This window comes from Ranitomeya variabilis, chromosome 2 (assembly GCF_051348905.1).
Source record: "Ranitomeya variabilis isolate aRanVar5 chromosome 2, aRanVar5.hap1, whole genome shotgun sequence".
NCBI lineage: Eukaryota > Metazoa > Chordata > Amphibia > Anura > Dendrobatidae > Ranitomeya > Ranitomeya variabilis.
The window spans coordinates 205,840,865-205,855,776 of record NC_135233.1 but is presented as its reverse complement, the minus strand read 5'-3'; the positions used below and the strand labels follow the sequence as shown (position 1 = coordinate 205,855,776).

At 41.8% G+C, this 14,912-nt stretch overlaps 1 protein-coding gene and 1 long non-coding RNA gene across 6 annotated transcripts in view; one reads left to right on the top strand and one right to left on the bottom strand.

Annotated features, from left to right (window-relative positions):
* Positions 1–2,678: 2,678 nt before the first annotated feature.
* LHX6 (LIM homeobox 6) overlaps positions 2,679–14,912 on the bottom strand; it is a 246,813-nt gene continuing 234,579 nt past the window's right edge. For 4 of the 5 annotated variants that reach the window (XM_077292352.1, XM_077292348.1, XM_077292349.1 and 1 more), the window contains 5 exons: positions 14,102–14,202; positions 13,933–14,028; positions 10,595–10,769; positions 8,490–8,593; positions 2,679–5,256 (listed from right to left, as the gene is read on the bottom strand). In XM_077292352.1, the coding sequence (XP_077148467.1) occupies positions 5,236–5,256; positions 8,490–8,593; positions 10,595–10,769; positions 13,933–14,028; positions 14,102–14,202 (497 nt within the window). In that variant the 3' untranslated portion in view covers positions 2,679–5,235. The remainder of the gene's footprint in view (positions 5,257–8,489; positions 8,594–10,594; positions 10,770–13,932; positions 14,029–14,101; positions 14,203–14,912) is intronic. The other variant, XM_077292350.1, reaches the window with a different exon arrangement.
* Positions 6,536–14,912, top strand: part of LOC143809236 (uncharacterized) — an 88,510-nt gene continuing 80,133 nt past the window's right edge. The window contains exon 1 of the long non-coding RNA XR_013222164.1: positions 6,536–6,610. This is a non-coding gene — a long non-coding RNA (uncharacterized LOC143809236). The remainder of the gene's footprint in view (positions 6,611–14,912) is intronic.

Sequence of the window (14,912 nt, the reverse complement as noted above, 5' to 3'; positions counted from 1 at the left end):
TGGTGGGGGGTGGCTTATCAGGGTGTATTCTTGTTTTTTTAAAAAAAAAACGCATGCGTTTAAAACGCAAGCAAACGCATGTACGCAAAAACGCATGCGTTTCCATAGACATCAATGTATTTTTTGAAGCAAATCAAACGCAAATGAACGCATGCGTTTTTTTGCGGCAAAAAAACGCCTCTGAAAATTACTACATGTTGCATTTCTGCGACAGAACGCATGCATTTTTAATGTTAAACATAGGGAAAAAAAACGCATGCGTTTTTTTCGGTAAAAACGCTGCAGATCAAAACGCAAGTGTGAAACCAGCCTTAGACCCAAGAACATTGCTTAAGCTCAGAAGAAAAACCTGGAGCCCGATTCAGAATCTGTACAATTAGTGCCTTCTTAAGAAGTAGAGGAGACTTTGACCCCCTCAGACACCAGGTCCAGGTACGTCCCCTACCTCTGCATCCCCTATATATGGTCCTCTGATGAAGCCATGTTAATAATAGATGTCAGTATTACAAAACAACAGTGGATGATTGTGGTTGACTAATCCACAGTAAGTGGACACGTGCGGTGTCGTGCATCTCCTATTCAGTGACTGTTTACCCACCTGAAAATCTTGGCAGTGAAAGAGTGCTCGTAGACAAGGTTGTAAAGTGTCTGATTCTCATTACAATCAATCCATCATTTACATAATTATTCCACCTTTTCTGTACAAGTATGACATAATTATTGCCGAGTTTTTTAGCTAATTGCTAAGCGCTATTTTTCAGCTGATCACCGGTTTATTTGTAGAGCCGGTATGTCATGAAGTATATCCGCTAAATGTCAAAGACCCGGGAGAAATTTCCCTGCCTATTCAAAGGCATCTTTGTGCGGAGCATAGCGCCGTACGACATCTCTTAACAGAGGGAGTCTATTGTGAAGGATATCTGAAAAGAGGCCTCTTGGTGTTGACTGTGTTTATATTTGTAGACTCGTCTAAAAGCGGCTTTAGCAATATATATCCTCTAGGAAAGGTTGAATGGTGGTTACATGTATTTTTTTTTTTTTAGATTTGCTAAGTAATTGGCAAATATTCCTGGCACGCTCAGCCAAGTGACAGAGGTGTATGTATTACACAGAGATGAATATAGCTGTTTATAGTCGCTTGTGTTAACGCACAGAGGCAATTTCATTTTCATCATCTAGTGTTCAGTTCACTTAGTAGAAAGCTTTACTTATGCAAAATCGAATAAGATCACTGTATAGTCACAGCTTAAGATTCCAACCTCAAGTGGACATTCAGGCTGCCTAGACTAAATCGCACATTTTATAATCAGCCATATAAATATTAGATGAAACCCAGTACTCTGATCCTCAAAACCCCAATCTAACCTACACTCAAGCAATAGATTTTCGGGTGGTGGTCCTAAGAGGGCTCTTTAGCTTGATGTCAAAATTCTTTGAAGATCTATGAAGTTCAGACCATTCAAGGTTAGTGATGGTTTGATAGTCCAGATTCAATTAGTCCTCCCCAGTTACTGAATATCAGAATAATCATGAATTGTAGGTTGATAGTTCTCCTGGAATTCATGTGTCCATTCCAGTTGGATTTGCAGCCCCTAGTCTACATCTTCCCATAAGTGCTTTCCATTTTTGGACCTTCTAGTTGGACTATTTGACATAGATGTGATTAGTTCTTCCTTTTGCCTGAATTCTTGAGTGCAACCTTGGATGAAATGCACTAGGACAAGCAGCACAGAATACCTCTACTCTATCTTATCATATATTTTTGTCCACGAGAGAACAAGTAGGACTAGAAATTTACAGGCAAAAGAATGTAGGATATAGACTTCTAATGACTGGTAGAAAATTGATGGCTCGTACCCAGTAACATAAGAGTATCTACGGGCAGTAGCAGGGCTTTGTGTCCCCACAAGGGGATATTGTCCAGTTTACCTTAGGCTGGGTTCACATCGCGTTGGAGCCACACGTCAGTGGCTCTGACAGGGCTTCCATCTGAAGTCCTAAAAACGGGATTTGGACAGAACCTCCAAACAAGACCATTCACTCTAATGAGTCAGACAGAGTCTTTTTATACTCTCTCCGGCTTCCGTCGGTCCATGGTCGACCATGCTTTTTTCCCCTTCTCAAAAAAGCAGACTCCTCTGAAACAGCAGCCAAACTGAGGACAAAGTGAATGGCCCTGTCAGGGGTTCCACCAATATCTCATTTTTTGGGGGAGCTAGAGAAAGAATCCCGCTATGGAGCCTAAGCACAATGTGAACCCAAGCATAGATATTGGACCTCCGTGAACTCCATTTTTGCCAGTCCTACAATGCATAAGTCAAGAACTGTCTGTTGCCGCATCTAGTTATTAACTATATCTCAATCTTAGACTCGTAAAAGACTCACACTGGTCATGAGCTTCATGGCCCTAGTTTATATATTAATATTTTACATGCAAATTTCAGACTATTGTAGAGAGCGTCACCTAAATTCAGCACAGACCTACAAGATAAACCATTAGATCACCTCTGAAGCCTATGGTGATGTAAGTTCATGTCATTAGAAGCATGGTGGTCCGATGTTCATAGATGAGTGAAATGTCCTTCATCAGGTCCCTATGAATATATATATATATATATATATATATATATATATATATATATATATATATATATAATCTCCTACAGACACCTCTGTCACTTGTTTTTAAAATGCCACAAATGGTCTCCTATAAAAGTGCAGGTATAATTTTAGAATAGTGACTTTTTTACTTTGCTTTTACAGAAAATGCAAAATGATTATGTTCTCCTAAATATGGTGATCTCCAGCCTATTGCCTGCTAGCTGCCGCAGATCTACAACCACAGTGTCCTTGGCATGCTTCAGTTTGTGGCTTTTCAACAGCTGAAGAGCCACTGGTTGACAACCACTGTTCAAGTACATGTATATATAAAAAAAATTTTGAGGTGATCAAAAATCATAAGTTTTTCAAGCCAAAACCATTCTTTGCTGCCTTTTCATTGGACATTGCCTAGCTTAGAGAATTTTCCTTCAGGATCCTCATCAAAGAAGTGACATGCACTTTATTTTTTCCAATGTGATGTTTTTCAAAACCTCTTTAGAAAAAAATAATCTAAGATTAAATCCTCGTATGAATAGAAAAGTGAATTTCTCATAGAATTGGAAGAGTTTTCCAAGAGTATTTCAAGATGTTTTTGAAGAGGATCCACGCCCAAAAAAATCCTAAAATATGTATGTTCACACTGAGTTTTTGGAGGAGTTTTTTCAGCAAGTCCAAATCCTCCTCAAAAACTCAAAACTTGGAGTTTCCGCTCCGTTTCTGCTAAAAAAAATTCAGCAAAAAGATTCAGTGTGCACATATCCTTTACTAGGGCTCGTGCAGACAGCTGTAGATTCTCTCATCCAAGAGCATCGGGCCAATTATGCAAATGACACTCTCATCCAACTGTGATCCAAGTGTGATCATAATGTGATCCGATTCTCTTCGATGAGAAGATGATGAAAACAAATTCTCCATCTTCTCAATTGTGTCAGTGCGCAGAAATCGGACTCCAGCCAGAAGTCATCTGAGTGTAGTCCGATGTTTTCCATGCAACCATTGACTTGCATGGGTGCGATCTGAATATCGGATCAAACTTGCACATGCAGAGTCTGTCAGAGGAAAAAAAATTGACATAGGCTAACATTGGTCCAGGTGGGATACAATGTTTTGTCGAATCACACTTGGATCGATAATACGGCCGTCTGCGCGAGCCCTTAGGAAGGACTGTTGGCAACAGGGCCATGTCAATGACCACTGGAATGACCTGCAAGGGTCAATCTAAGGCTGTATGGGGTAGAATAACAGGGGCTGCCTTTTTACGATCTTTTATCAGACAAGCCATAATTCAAGAGTCCCTGATATGGGGTCAACTTTACACAAGCAATAATTACTAGTAACATTTTGGATTCCTATGCGGTAAGACCAGAGCCATTTAGGTGTCTATGAACCATTTAGGTGTCTATGAACATACATGTTCCTTCTCTGGGACAGCACTGCAAAAACATTAAAAGAACCAAATGTATAGGTAGTATGAAGGAGCTATCGAGATAAGTGAGAGCCCCATAAAGACGATAGGCAGCACTCAGGTGTGCACCGGTTTGATATTGCAAGCTAGACATTCTGCTCCAATTGTCTGGTTTCCATGTTCCTTAGAAGATATAGCATGCACAGATCTTCTACAAGTCACCCACTTAGGGTGTGAAGCAGTGGGGATCCTAAAGCAAAAATCAAAATGCCCCCCCATTGTAGTTCACAGTTTTCAACCCATGACAGAAGGACATGTTCTTTTTTCCTCCACACCACTGTTCCCTATAAACTGAGCACCTGGAAATTATGGAGTTGGGCATGCTGACCTAATTAGTATGTTGCTTTAAATCTTTTCTTTCCATATTGACTAAACAGGTAACCCTGCTCTTCACTTAAAGGACAAAAAGCACTGCTTGTCACCCATCACCAAAAAAAGTTCATGAGACCTTATGGGTTGGATTCCCATAGAGCCACATTGCTGGTGAGCACAACAAGGAGTCATGAAAGCCATAACCACAATCATTCAGAGGTAATAATTTAGAATCTGCTCTACAACATATCAAAGATCTGAACATCAGGGTGGTAGTAATCACATGAGAAGAAAACCAGAGAGCCATGGGTAAAGGAATAGAAACTTTGGGAGGATAGACATGTTATGTTAGAAGTAGATCTAGGTGGTATTTTCTGTACCTTCAACCAACTCAAAACTAAAAAATGGTTGGCCTGTCTCTCCACATGAGACCAACCACTATTTAATGTGGGCCATCCAACCAGATTCAGGATCTCCGATGTGGTCCACCATCTTCTTCTGATTTAATCTTGCCAAGTTACTGAGGTCTCCTCATTTTGATGTAATTGGTCTTCAACACAAATGCAATGGATGACGAATTCAGTCTGAGAATGGGTAGCGTTCACTTGTACGTGTGCTATAAGTTAATACCAATGTCAAACTCTCTCAACAAGAATGTGTTGATCCTTATTTGGGAGGAGAAGTCCATGTTGTTTTCAAGAAAAATGAAAGTTTCTGTTGTGTATTGGCCACTTTCCTCAAAAGTAAAAGTCAACTGGAACACAATGTCCTCTGTGCTAATCGCCCATCTCAATTGCATTCTTCATGACCCCGGCTTAAAGGGCTGTGTGTCGTCACCAAATTGTAGAAGATGAAGTTCAGTACTGAAAAAGGATTACCTGCCATAATAATACAAAGACTAATTAGTAATTATAAAATCAATTACCCTTTGACCACTAAACTAGTGCAGGGGAAAAATGGAGTCATAATCCATAGTGAACAACTGGTTTGAGGAGCTAACTCCAAAGGGCCTTTGGAGCACGAAATAAACAATAGCCGTACTTTTTCTCTACATTAGTTTTAATTAATCTCCTCCACCTTCTCTGTAAGGCTATGTGCACACAGAACTTTTTTTTGAGCAGAAACTGAGAAGAAACAGAACAGTAACTCTCCAAATCCTCCTCAAAAATTCAAAACTCTTCAAAAACTTGGAGTTTCTGCTTACTTTATGCTCCAAAGACTCAGCAAAAAAGACTCCATCGACACATAGCCTTTGGTTATGTGCACACTGCAAAAAAGCAGCATTAAAAAAGCAGAAACTCCAAGTTTTTGAGGAGTTTTGAGTTTTAAGGAGAATTTTCAGCGTTTGTGCTCAGTTTACGCTCAGTTTTTGCTCCATAAACTCGTATAAAGACTCAGTGTGAATATGCCCTTAAGGATATGTACACACTGAGTTTTTGGGGCGAGTTTTTAGACTGAAAACTTTGTAAAACTTCCTCAAAAGTGAAAAACTTCTCAAAAACTTTCTGCTCAGTTTTTGCTCCAAAAGCTCAGTAAAAAGACTCAGTGTGCACACACTCTTCAGGGATTGTCATATAACTGTGGCATATCCATGAGATCTCCAGAACAGAGGTTCTCACGCACCTGTTGTGTCTATGATGGGAAAGATGGCTTTGCCAGAGTGATTGGCTATATTCGGGACTCCCATAGCAGTGAATGAGGAGAGCAGCACATGCTCAGCCATCTCTTTTGTCACTGCGGTGTGGACACCAGTCAGAATGGGGGACCCCAGGTCGGGAACTACATGCAGCTCTCACATTTGGGACCCACATCTATTAGACATTTGTGGTATATTCTGTGGATATGCCTTTAATAACAGGTATGAGACAACCTCTTTATAGGGGTATTTCCATCTCTGAGATCCTATTCCAATATGTACTAGGTGTTATAATAATAATATTAGCAAATACCGCCAATTAGAAATGTAGTATAGTTTTTCTGATTTGCTATTACCTCATGTGCAGGGCAATGCAGTAGCTTTAGTGTTCGTGGTTACAACCACTCGTATAGTTACAGGTATTTAGTTAGTTAGCTGTTAGTTGTCATAACCATAGATACCATGGTTACGACCACTAACAGCTAACTAACTAACTGTCACTATATGAGTGGTTGTAACCACGAACACTAAAGCTACTGCATTGCCCTGCACATGGGGCCGTCTTTATCACATTTTCGGAGAAACCCTTTAAAGAGGTAGTTCCCCAATGAATTGTTATCCCCTGTCCAGTAGTTATCCCCCATCTAGTAATCATTAACAAGACTCAGAATATAGAGAACAGGGCTCTGGTCCATGCGCATGGTCGACTGTACTGGTCCATATGTATGATCGACTCTACTGGTCCATATGTATGATCGACTGTACTTGTCCATGCGCATGGTCGACTGTACTGGTCCATATGTACGACCGACTGTGCTGGTCCATACGCATGGTCAACTGTACTGGTCCATATGTATGATTGACTGTACTGGTCCATGCGCATGGTCAACTGTACTGGTCCATATGTACGATCGACTGTACTGGTCCATGCGCATGGTCAACTGTACTGGTCCATGCGCATGGTCAACTGTACTGGTCCATATGTATGATCGACTGTACTGGTCCATATGTATGATCGCCTGTACTGGTCCATACGCATGGTCAACTGTACTGGTCCATATGTATGATCGACTGTACTGGTCCATACGCATGATCGACTGTACTGGTCCATACGCATGATCGACTGTACTGGTCCATGCACATGATCGAATGTACTGGTCCATATGTATGGTCGACTGTATTGGTCCATGCGCATGGTCAACTGTACTGGTCCATATGTATGATCGACTGTACTGGTCCATATGTATGATCGACTGTACTGGTCCATACACATGATCGACTGTACTGGTCCATGCACATGATCGACTGTACTGGTCCATATGTATGGTCGACTGTATTGGTCCATGCGCATGGTCAACTGTACTGGTCCATATGTATGATCGACTGTACTGGTCCATGCGCATGGTCAACTGTACTGGTCCATATGTATGATCGACTGTACTGGTCCATATGTATGATCGACTGTACTGGTCCATGCGCATGGTCAACTGTACTGGTCCATATGTATGATCGACTGTACTGGTCCATATGTATGATCGACTGTACTGGTCCATGCGCATGGTCAACTGTACTGGTCCATATGTATGATCGACTGTACTGGTCCATAAGCAAGGTCAAATGTACTGGTCCATATGTATGATCGACTGTACTGGTCCATATGTATGATCGACTGTACTGGTCCATACGCATGGTCAACTGTACTGGTCCATATGTATGATCGACTGTACTGGTCCATGCGCATGGTCAACTGTACTGGTCCATATGTATGATCGACTGTACTGGTCCATATGTATGATCGACTACTGGTCCATGAGCATGGTCAAATGTACTGGTCCATATGTATGATCGCTTGTACTGGTCCATATGTATGATCGACTGTACTGGTCCATGCGCATGGTCAAATGTACTGGTCCATATGTATGATCGACTGTACTGGTCCATATGTATGATCGACTGTACTGGTCCATGCACATGGTTGACCTGCGCTCCATTCACTGTCTATGGGACTGTTGGAAATATCTCGGCCCTGTATGTGGCATCCTAGTTACATGTCAAGACTGGTTGCAACTTAAAATATGTCACAGTGGCCATTTTTCTCACATTCTTGGCGTACCCCTTTAATGTGATACATGTAGATCATGGATAAGTACGCCTACAGAGAGACGACAATCTATAAATATCAATGGTGTCTTTCCTGTAAGGCTATGTGCACACGTCAGGATTTTATTCGGAAATTTCCTGAGCAAAACTGGAGATTTCCCGCATAAAATCCGCACGCGTTTTTCTCGCATTTTACTCACGGTTATGTCACGGATTTTTCGCGTTTTTTCCCGGAGCTTCCCAATTCAATAACATAGTGGGAAATCCGAAAAAATGCACAAAAAACGCGAAAAATCCGCAAATAATCCGGAACGTGTGCCCATACCCTAAAAGCTGAGGTATCTAACATCCCTCCCCATGGGCGGCGGCCCTTACCTTGTCTCCTCTGTTAGACAGCGTGGCTTCCATGTCACTTTTGAGATGCACAGGAGGAGCAGCATAGGGAAGTCTGCAGTGCACCTGCCCACACTGTACCTGACCTGGAAAAACATCAATTCCAAAACATGCTATTAATATAAATGGCAGCCATGACGAAACAACACAATCTATAGAAGTATACACATTCATGTCACTAATATACACAGACATTAGTAGATCTTCCCACAGATAGCAAAGAGTACAGTGATGGCAGTATACTGAATCCAGGAGCTTTATCTGGTAAAAATTGCCAGGTTACCGACCACCGCTGAGGTCTATCAGAGGTGGACTGTCCCTTAGTCAAGGAGTGCAGTGATTAAAAGCTCTCTCCAAAGTTTAGCTGTGAAGCTACCCAGATTGCTAGATCCGTCCCGCTTCCGTTCCCCTGTGCTCCTCTGATGCTGCCTCTGTTTCCACCATCAAACAGCGCACAGTTCCGGCCAGTGGTACAATGACTCCGCTGCTCCGAATTGTCAGTCGTTCAGCAAAAAGGAATCCGCGAGGCTGGGGAATGGTGCACTCCTGAAGAAAGGAGAGATAATTCATGGTTTTAGGCTGCACTACCGAAGTGAAGATCCTTGATCCAAAGATATATTGAGCCTTCATTTTTAATTCCACAACGCGTTTTGATGCCGGATTGGCGTCTTTATCTACAATTGATTTTTTGCACTTGATAAAGACGCCAGTCCGGTGTTGAAACGTGTTGTGGAATTAAAAACGCTTGATATATCTTTGGATAAGGGCTCTTCAGTTCGGTGGCGCTGCCTACAACCATGAATTGTCTCTTCTAGTTGCGCACCCTGGTGGAGTTATTCCTCCAGCCACGGGGCAGCGCAACCGGTATTAACCTTTCCCAGGACTTGTGCCTACACAACTCGCTCAAGTGCGCATATACCTTTTCTAAAAGATATCACCGTATGGTCTGGTGGACTCTATTTTCCTACAGTTTCTACTTAAAAAAAACCTCAAATTGGCGGGCTATGTAAATGCCCTGTGTCCGCTCCGATGGGCGGTGTTTCGTCTTCTTTCCTCTACCCCATCCTTCCCTGCTGTCTGCAATATTTTCGGGAATTTGAGTAGGTGTCCTCCATAGTTTGCGCGTACGCAATGCAATCTTGCCTTGCACACGCGCAGTATGCTTTACACAACTGTGGGCAAAGCCGAAAAGCATTACTGCGCATGCGCCAGCGCACTTTGTCCCGGAAGTGTTTCACTGTGTTCCGGGACATAGGGCACCAGCGCATGCGCAGTAATGCTTTTTGGCTTTGCCCGCAGATGGGCAAAGCATACTCCACATGTGCGAGGCAAGATTGCATTGCGTACACGCGAACTATGGAGGACACCTACTCAAATTCCCGAAAATATTGCGGACAGCGGGGAAGGATGGGGTAGAGGAAAGAAGACGAAACACCGCCCATCTGACCGAGCACAGGGCATTTACATAGCCCGCCAAATTCAGGTGACAGATTCCCTTTAAGGCATCTTTTGGTTGCCTCACATCAAGGGGGTCTATCCTGGCCTATTTAAAGGGGTCGAAATTAAGAATTTCCCGCACTGGTGTTGAAAGCTCGGGAGGAGCTGAAACGTTCAGATTCTGACAAATAAAAAAAGACAAGATTCACAATATCTCTGAGTGCCGGGAATTCTTCCCTTCATTTATCTTATTTCCACCTATACCACAAGGAGTGGAGTGCCGATCACCATTTGGATTTTTTATTTAAAGGGGTTGTCTGACAAATATAGCTTTATGTTGTTACATAGTGATATTTATAGATGATAATACAGGGCAAACGTGTGCTACAAGCCTACAGAATGGGCTGAATTTCTTAGGTTCTTCCGCTCATTTCCCATTCACTTTAATAGGAGCCGAGCTGCAGTACCTGAGAATGGCCACTATGCAGTGTATGGAGCTCTGTGTACATTCATTGGGAGACGCAATCGGCTGATCATTGAGCGTGTCGGGTGTCTGACCGCCACCGATTTAACATTGATTTCACAATAGGACAGGAGACATCATCAATAGACGAGTCCTGGACTTTCAGTACAAACGCGGGTGTACTTACTTTCTATATATCCATGTAATGTCACCATTCTGGCTCTTTCTGGACTGCTGAAGGGGGAGAAGTGAATGTCATCTGAAAGTGAAGAGGTGAGACGGGTTGGTGTAGGGCCGGGTGGAGGCACTGTATGCTGAGGCGTGTGTTTTTTATGTCGTGCTCGGCAGTTCTGAAACCAAACCTGGGGATTTTAAATTGTTTTACAAAAAAAATCAGCAAATACATATTGTATCAGTTATGGATGATACAAACTATGGAAACAATAAGTATATGTGTTCAACTTCTTGAGACTGAAGGAACAATTGACAAGGAAATGGTATAGTGATGATCAACAACAACATACAGATAATCGATATCTACCGATCTATAGAAATATCGGCACATTTATCCATGTACCCGCCACCACTAGTAACGGTTATGGTGACAATCAGAAGCTCCAATTGTTATTGGTTATGTGTCAGGGAACATGCGCATAATCCTAAAGTGTCCCAGTCACGGTGACCAGGAAAAATGACCATAAATTAAAGAAATTGTCTCACTGGTCAACCACTCTTCCAAACAGAAGTTGGACTGGTGATCAGATGATACTTTGGGGCTGGGTTTCTTTGATCAGCTGTTATTGCCAGAGGAAGCTTTGTCTGGCCATGCTGATTTAGCATTACATACAGTCCCATGTATTTCCATCAGGACATCCCTGCTTAAAGCTGATCTGTCGGTAGGATTGACCCTCCTAAGCCGTCTATATGGACTTGTAGGTCATAGGAAGCTGAATAAAATGACACCTTGATATCTGCGATCCGATGTCTTATTCCAGAGAAATTCACACCTTTCTTAATATGTAAATGAGCGGTTACGATCTATGGGCCGGACATAGATCTCCCTGAGAATCTGCCTGCAGAGTTTATTGTAAATGAAAGGAGTCATTACCAGTGTGAGACATGTAATGACTGACAGCAAAACCAAAGAAATGAACCGGAGCATAACTTGGTATACATGCAAAGTGTTAGAACACGTTCATACTGTAGCCATTTCACAAACAACCCCCTCACCAAAAAGAAAGAGGATATACCCTATAATAAGTGAACAAGAAATTAGTAATAGTACATATAAATAACATGGGGGACTTAAAATTATTTTGATCAAAAAGCGTAAAAGCCATCCCACCACGACAAGGTGACTAATCGCAATGGTTCTATCCTGTCTCTAGTATTAAAACCTTACTTTATGTTATCTGACCTCAATGTGACCCTTTCTGTGACCTACGTGACCATATAGACGACTTAGGAGGGTTGATCCTACTAACAGTTTCCCTTTAAGACAGCCCTCTGCTAGAAAGGAGCTACGTGCCGCAGGATTGGCCACATCAGAGATTAGCTTCCGCTAAGGTATATAAAGCATCCAGAAATGTGGTGCATGAGACCTTCCAACATTTCCCCTTTAACAGGATTGTACCGGCCTTACATATTGATGATGACCTACCCTTTGGATATTTTATCAATATTATATCATGGGGTGAATTAAGTAAATTGGAGCTGACCCACAGTATCCGGGAACTGAAACCAAACAGTGTATGGAGTTGCAGTTTCCCGGTTCCGTACTCTAGTTCCAGATGAGTTCCAGTGTGTCGAGATCAGACCCCATCAATCTGATATTGATCACCTATTTTAGGGATACATCATCAATATCTAAGTTCTAGATACCTCCTTTAAATCAACATAGCTCACTAACGTGGTTTTCGGTAATTTTACAGATAATTGCCTATCCATATTACCACTCCAATTCCATAAAAGTTTGGGATGCTGTGTAACATGTAAAGAAAAATGTAGTGCAAAGAATTGAAAATATCTTATCACCCTATTTCATTCACAGATGAACATAGATCACAGATCAGAAGTTGAGCGTTGGACATTTATCCATTTTATTTGAAAAAATTAATTAGAAATTGATGGCAGAACCATCTCGAAAAAGTTGTGCCATGACGGGTCTACCATTGTGTAGCATCGCTTCTTTTTACAACAGTCTGTAAACGTCTGGGAAGTAAGGAGACAATTGCCGGAGTTTTGGGAGAGGAATGTTGCCCTGTACTTGTCTTATGTTGGATTCTCGCTGCTCCTCAGTCCGGGGTCTTGGTGGGAATTTTTGTTTCATAATGCACCGAATGTTTTCTGTTGTTGAGAGGTCTGGACTGCAGGAGACTGGATCATAACCCAAACTCTTCTTCTGTAAAGCCATGATGCTAAGATGGACGCAGTATGTGGTTTTCCATTGTCTTGACGAAATATGTAAGGTCTTCCCTGAAATATTCAATGTCTGGATGGAGCATATGTTGTTCTAAAACCTTCAATATAAGCCTTGATAGAGTCTTTCAAGGTGTGTAAGCTGCCCATGCCATAGTCACTAATGCCACCACATACCATCAGAGAGACAGGCTTTTGAAATGTGATCTGATAACAAGCTGGATGGTCCCTCTCCTGTTGAGTTCGCAGGACACGACGTCAGTTGTTTCCATAAAGCGTTTCAAAGATCAATTCATCTGACCACAAAACAGTTTTCCATTTTGCCTCAGTCCATTTTAAATAAGCTTTGGCCCATTTCAAAGTCTTTGCAATTTTATGTTGAGGAAGATTTTTCTGAAATCATCCCACAGTTTTTAGACAAAGTTGTTCACAACTTCTGACCATCTTTGCTTCTGAGAGACTCTGCCTCTAGTCTATAACATGCTGTCTGTTTTTAGTCATGTGACATTGTTGAAAATTGACCCTCCAGCTGTTTTTCTTTAGTACCACTTACTTTTCCAGCCCTTTGTTAGAACCGTTCCAACTTTCTTGAGATTTGTGAGTGTCGTCAGTTCCTAATTGAGTTAATTTTTTCATCTGAAATGGAAAAATATGTAAAGCTCGTCTCCTGATCTGTGATCTATGTTCTGCTGTGAATAAAATATGGCTGTAACAGATTTCTAAATCATTCGATTCTTGTTTTCTTTACATTTTACAAAGTGTCTCAACTTTTGGGGGGATTTGGTGCTCCAATTGATTAACCATTCATGTATGATTGTTAAGGACCTATTCCAATCACCAGACAAAAAGGCGGTGGCTCATTCACTGCAATACCTGGCACAGCAATGTTCATGACAATGTGGCCAACCTGCAGACCCTGGCACAATCATAGTCCGGTGGTCTTCAGTATGCCAGGCACTGTGATGAAGAGGCCACTGTCCCATTGTTCTCCTGATCTCTGAGGGCTTCATGGGTCTGATCTACATTGATCGTACATTTGATGTTGTATGTCAAGGAAAACTTTTTAAAATCTTTTTTAACAAATAGTTTTGCGTGTCTCATACTGACCTGGATAACTCTTCTGCTCAGTCCTGTCATATCTGCAAGTTTCTGAAGTGTTTGGGCATCGGGATTATTATCCTGAGCAAACTGTGCCTGCATCACCTGGAGAACAGAGTAGATTAGTGGCAGATTCCTGTACGTTCCCTAGCACTTAACCCGTCAGTGAATCTCATACCTGTAGCTGTTCTGCTGTGAATGATGTTCGGGCCCGTTTTGCTGGTTTTGGCTGGCTGTCCTGTTCTGACGGTACTGCCCCCTCCAAAGTAATCCCATTTCCTGAAAATACAGATATTTTTCACTTGTTTTATGGCTAAGGGGGGTCCTGTCACCAGCATATTTTCCCTGTACCTCTGAGTATTCTGCTTTTCATTCATTTCACCATCCAGTTCCTGAGATATGAGTGTTTTTATTTGGTTCTAATTTTTATGTTTGTTTTTTTTAAAGGGGCGTGGCTCATAGAGTAACAATGCGGAGTAGCCTAAAGACATGCCCATGAGGAACCTGTGAGCCACGCCCCTTAATAAAGATCATTAAAAATCAGCACTAAATAAAGGTCCATGGAATTGAATGGTGAATTTAAAAAAAATGGAATAATCAGGGGGCAGTGAGAATGAAATAAGAGCAAAAGCAAGATCCTTGACCTGGTAACAAGCAGGCAATGATATACAATGTAATAAATTACATTATGACATTGATGGTAATTTATTCATGTCTACATTCGTCTAATACAGATAATTTTACTTGTTACCTACGTTAGTTTGATCTTATTACCCTACAGTTTCGGTGGGTGATGATTGATTTTTTTTTTTCACTTCTGGTGACATAATAGTGGTGACGTGTTTCTATTGTATTTTTCCCCTGGGGATCGATGCGTGAGTTTCTCGCATCGAACTCCCAAGGGTGACCCCGGCCTAAAGGGAAGTGCAGTGGAGACATTTTGTGCCCCTTCTTCATTGCACACTCGCTCTGTTAGATTGGATGGAGAC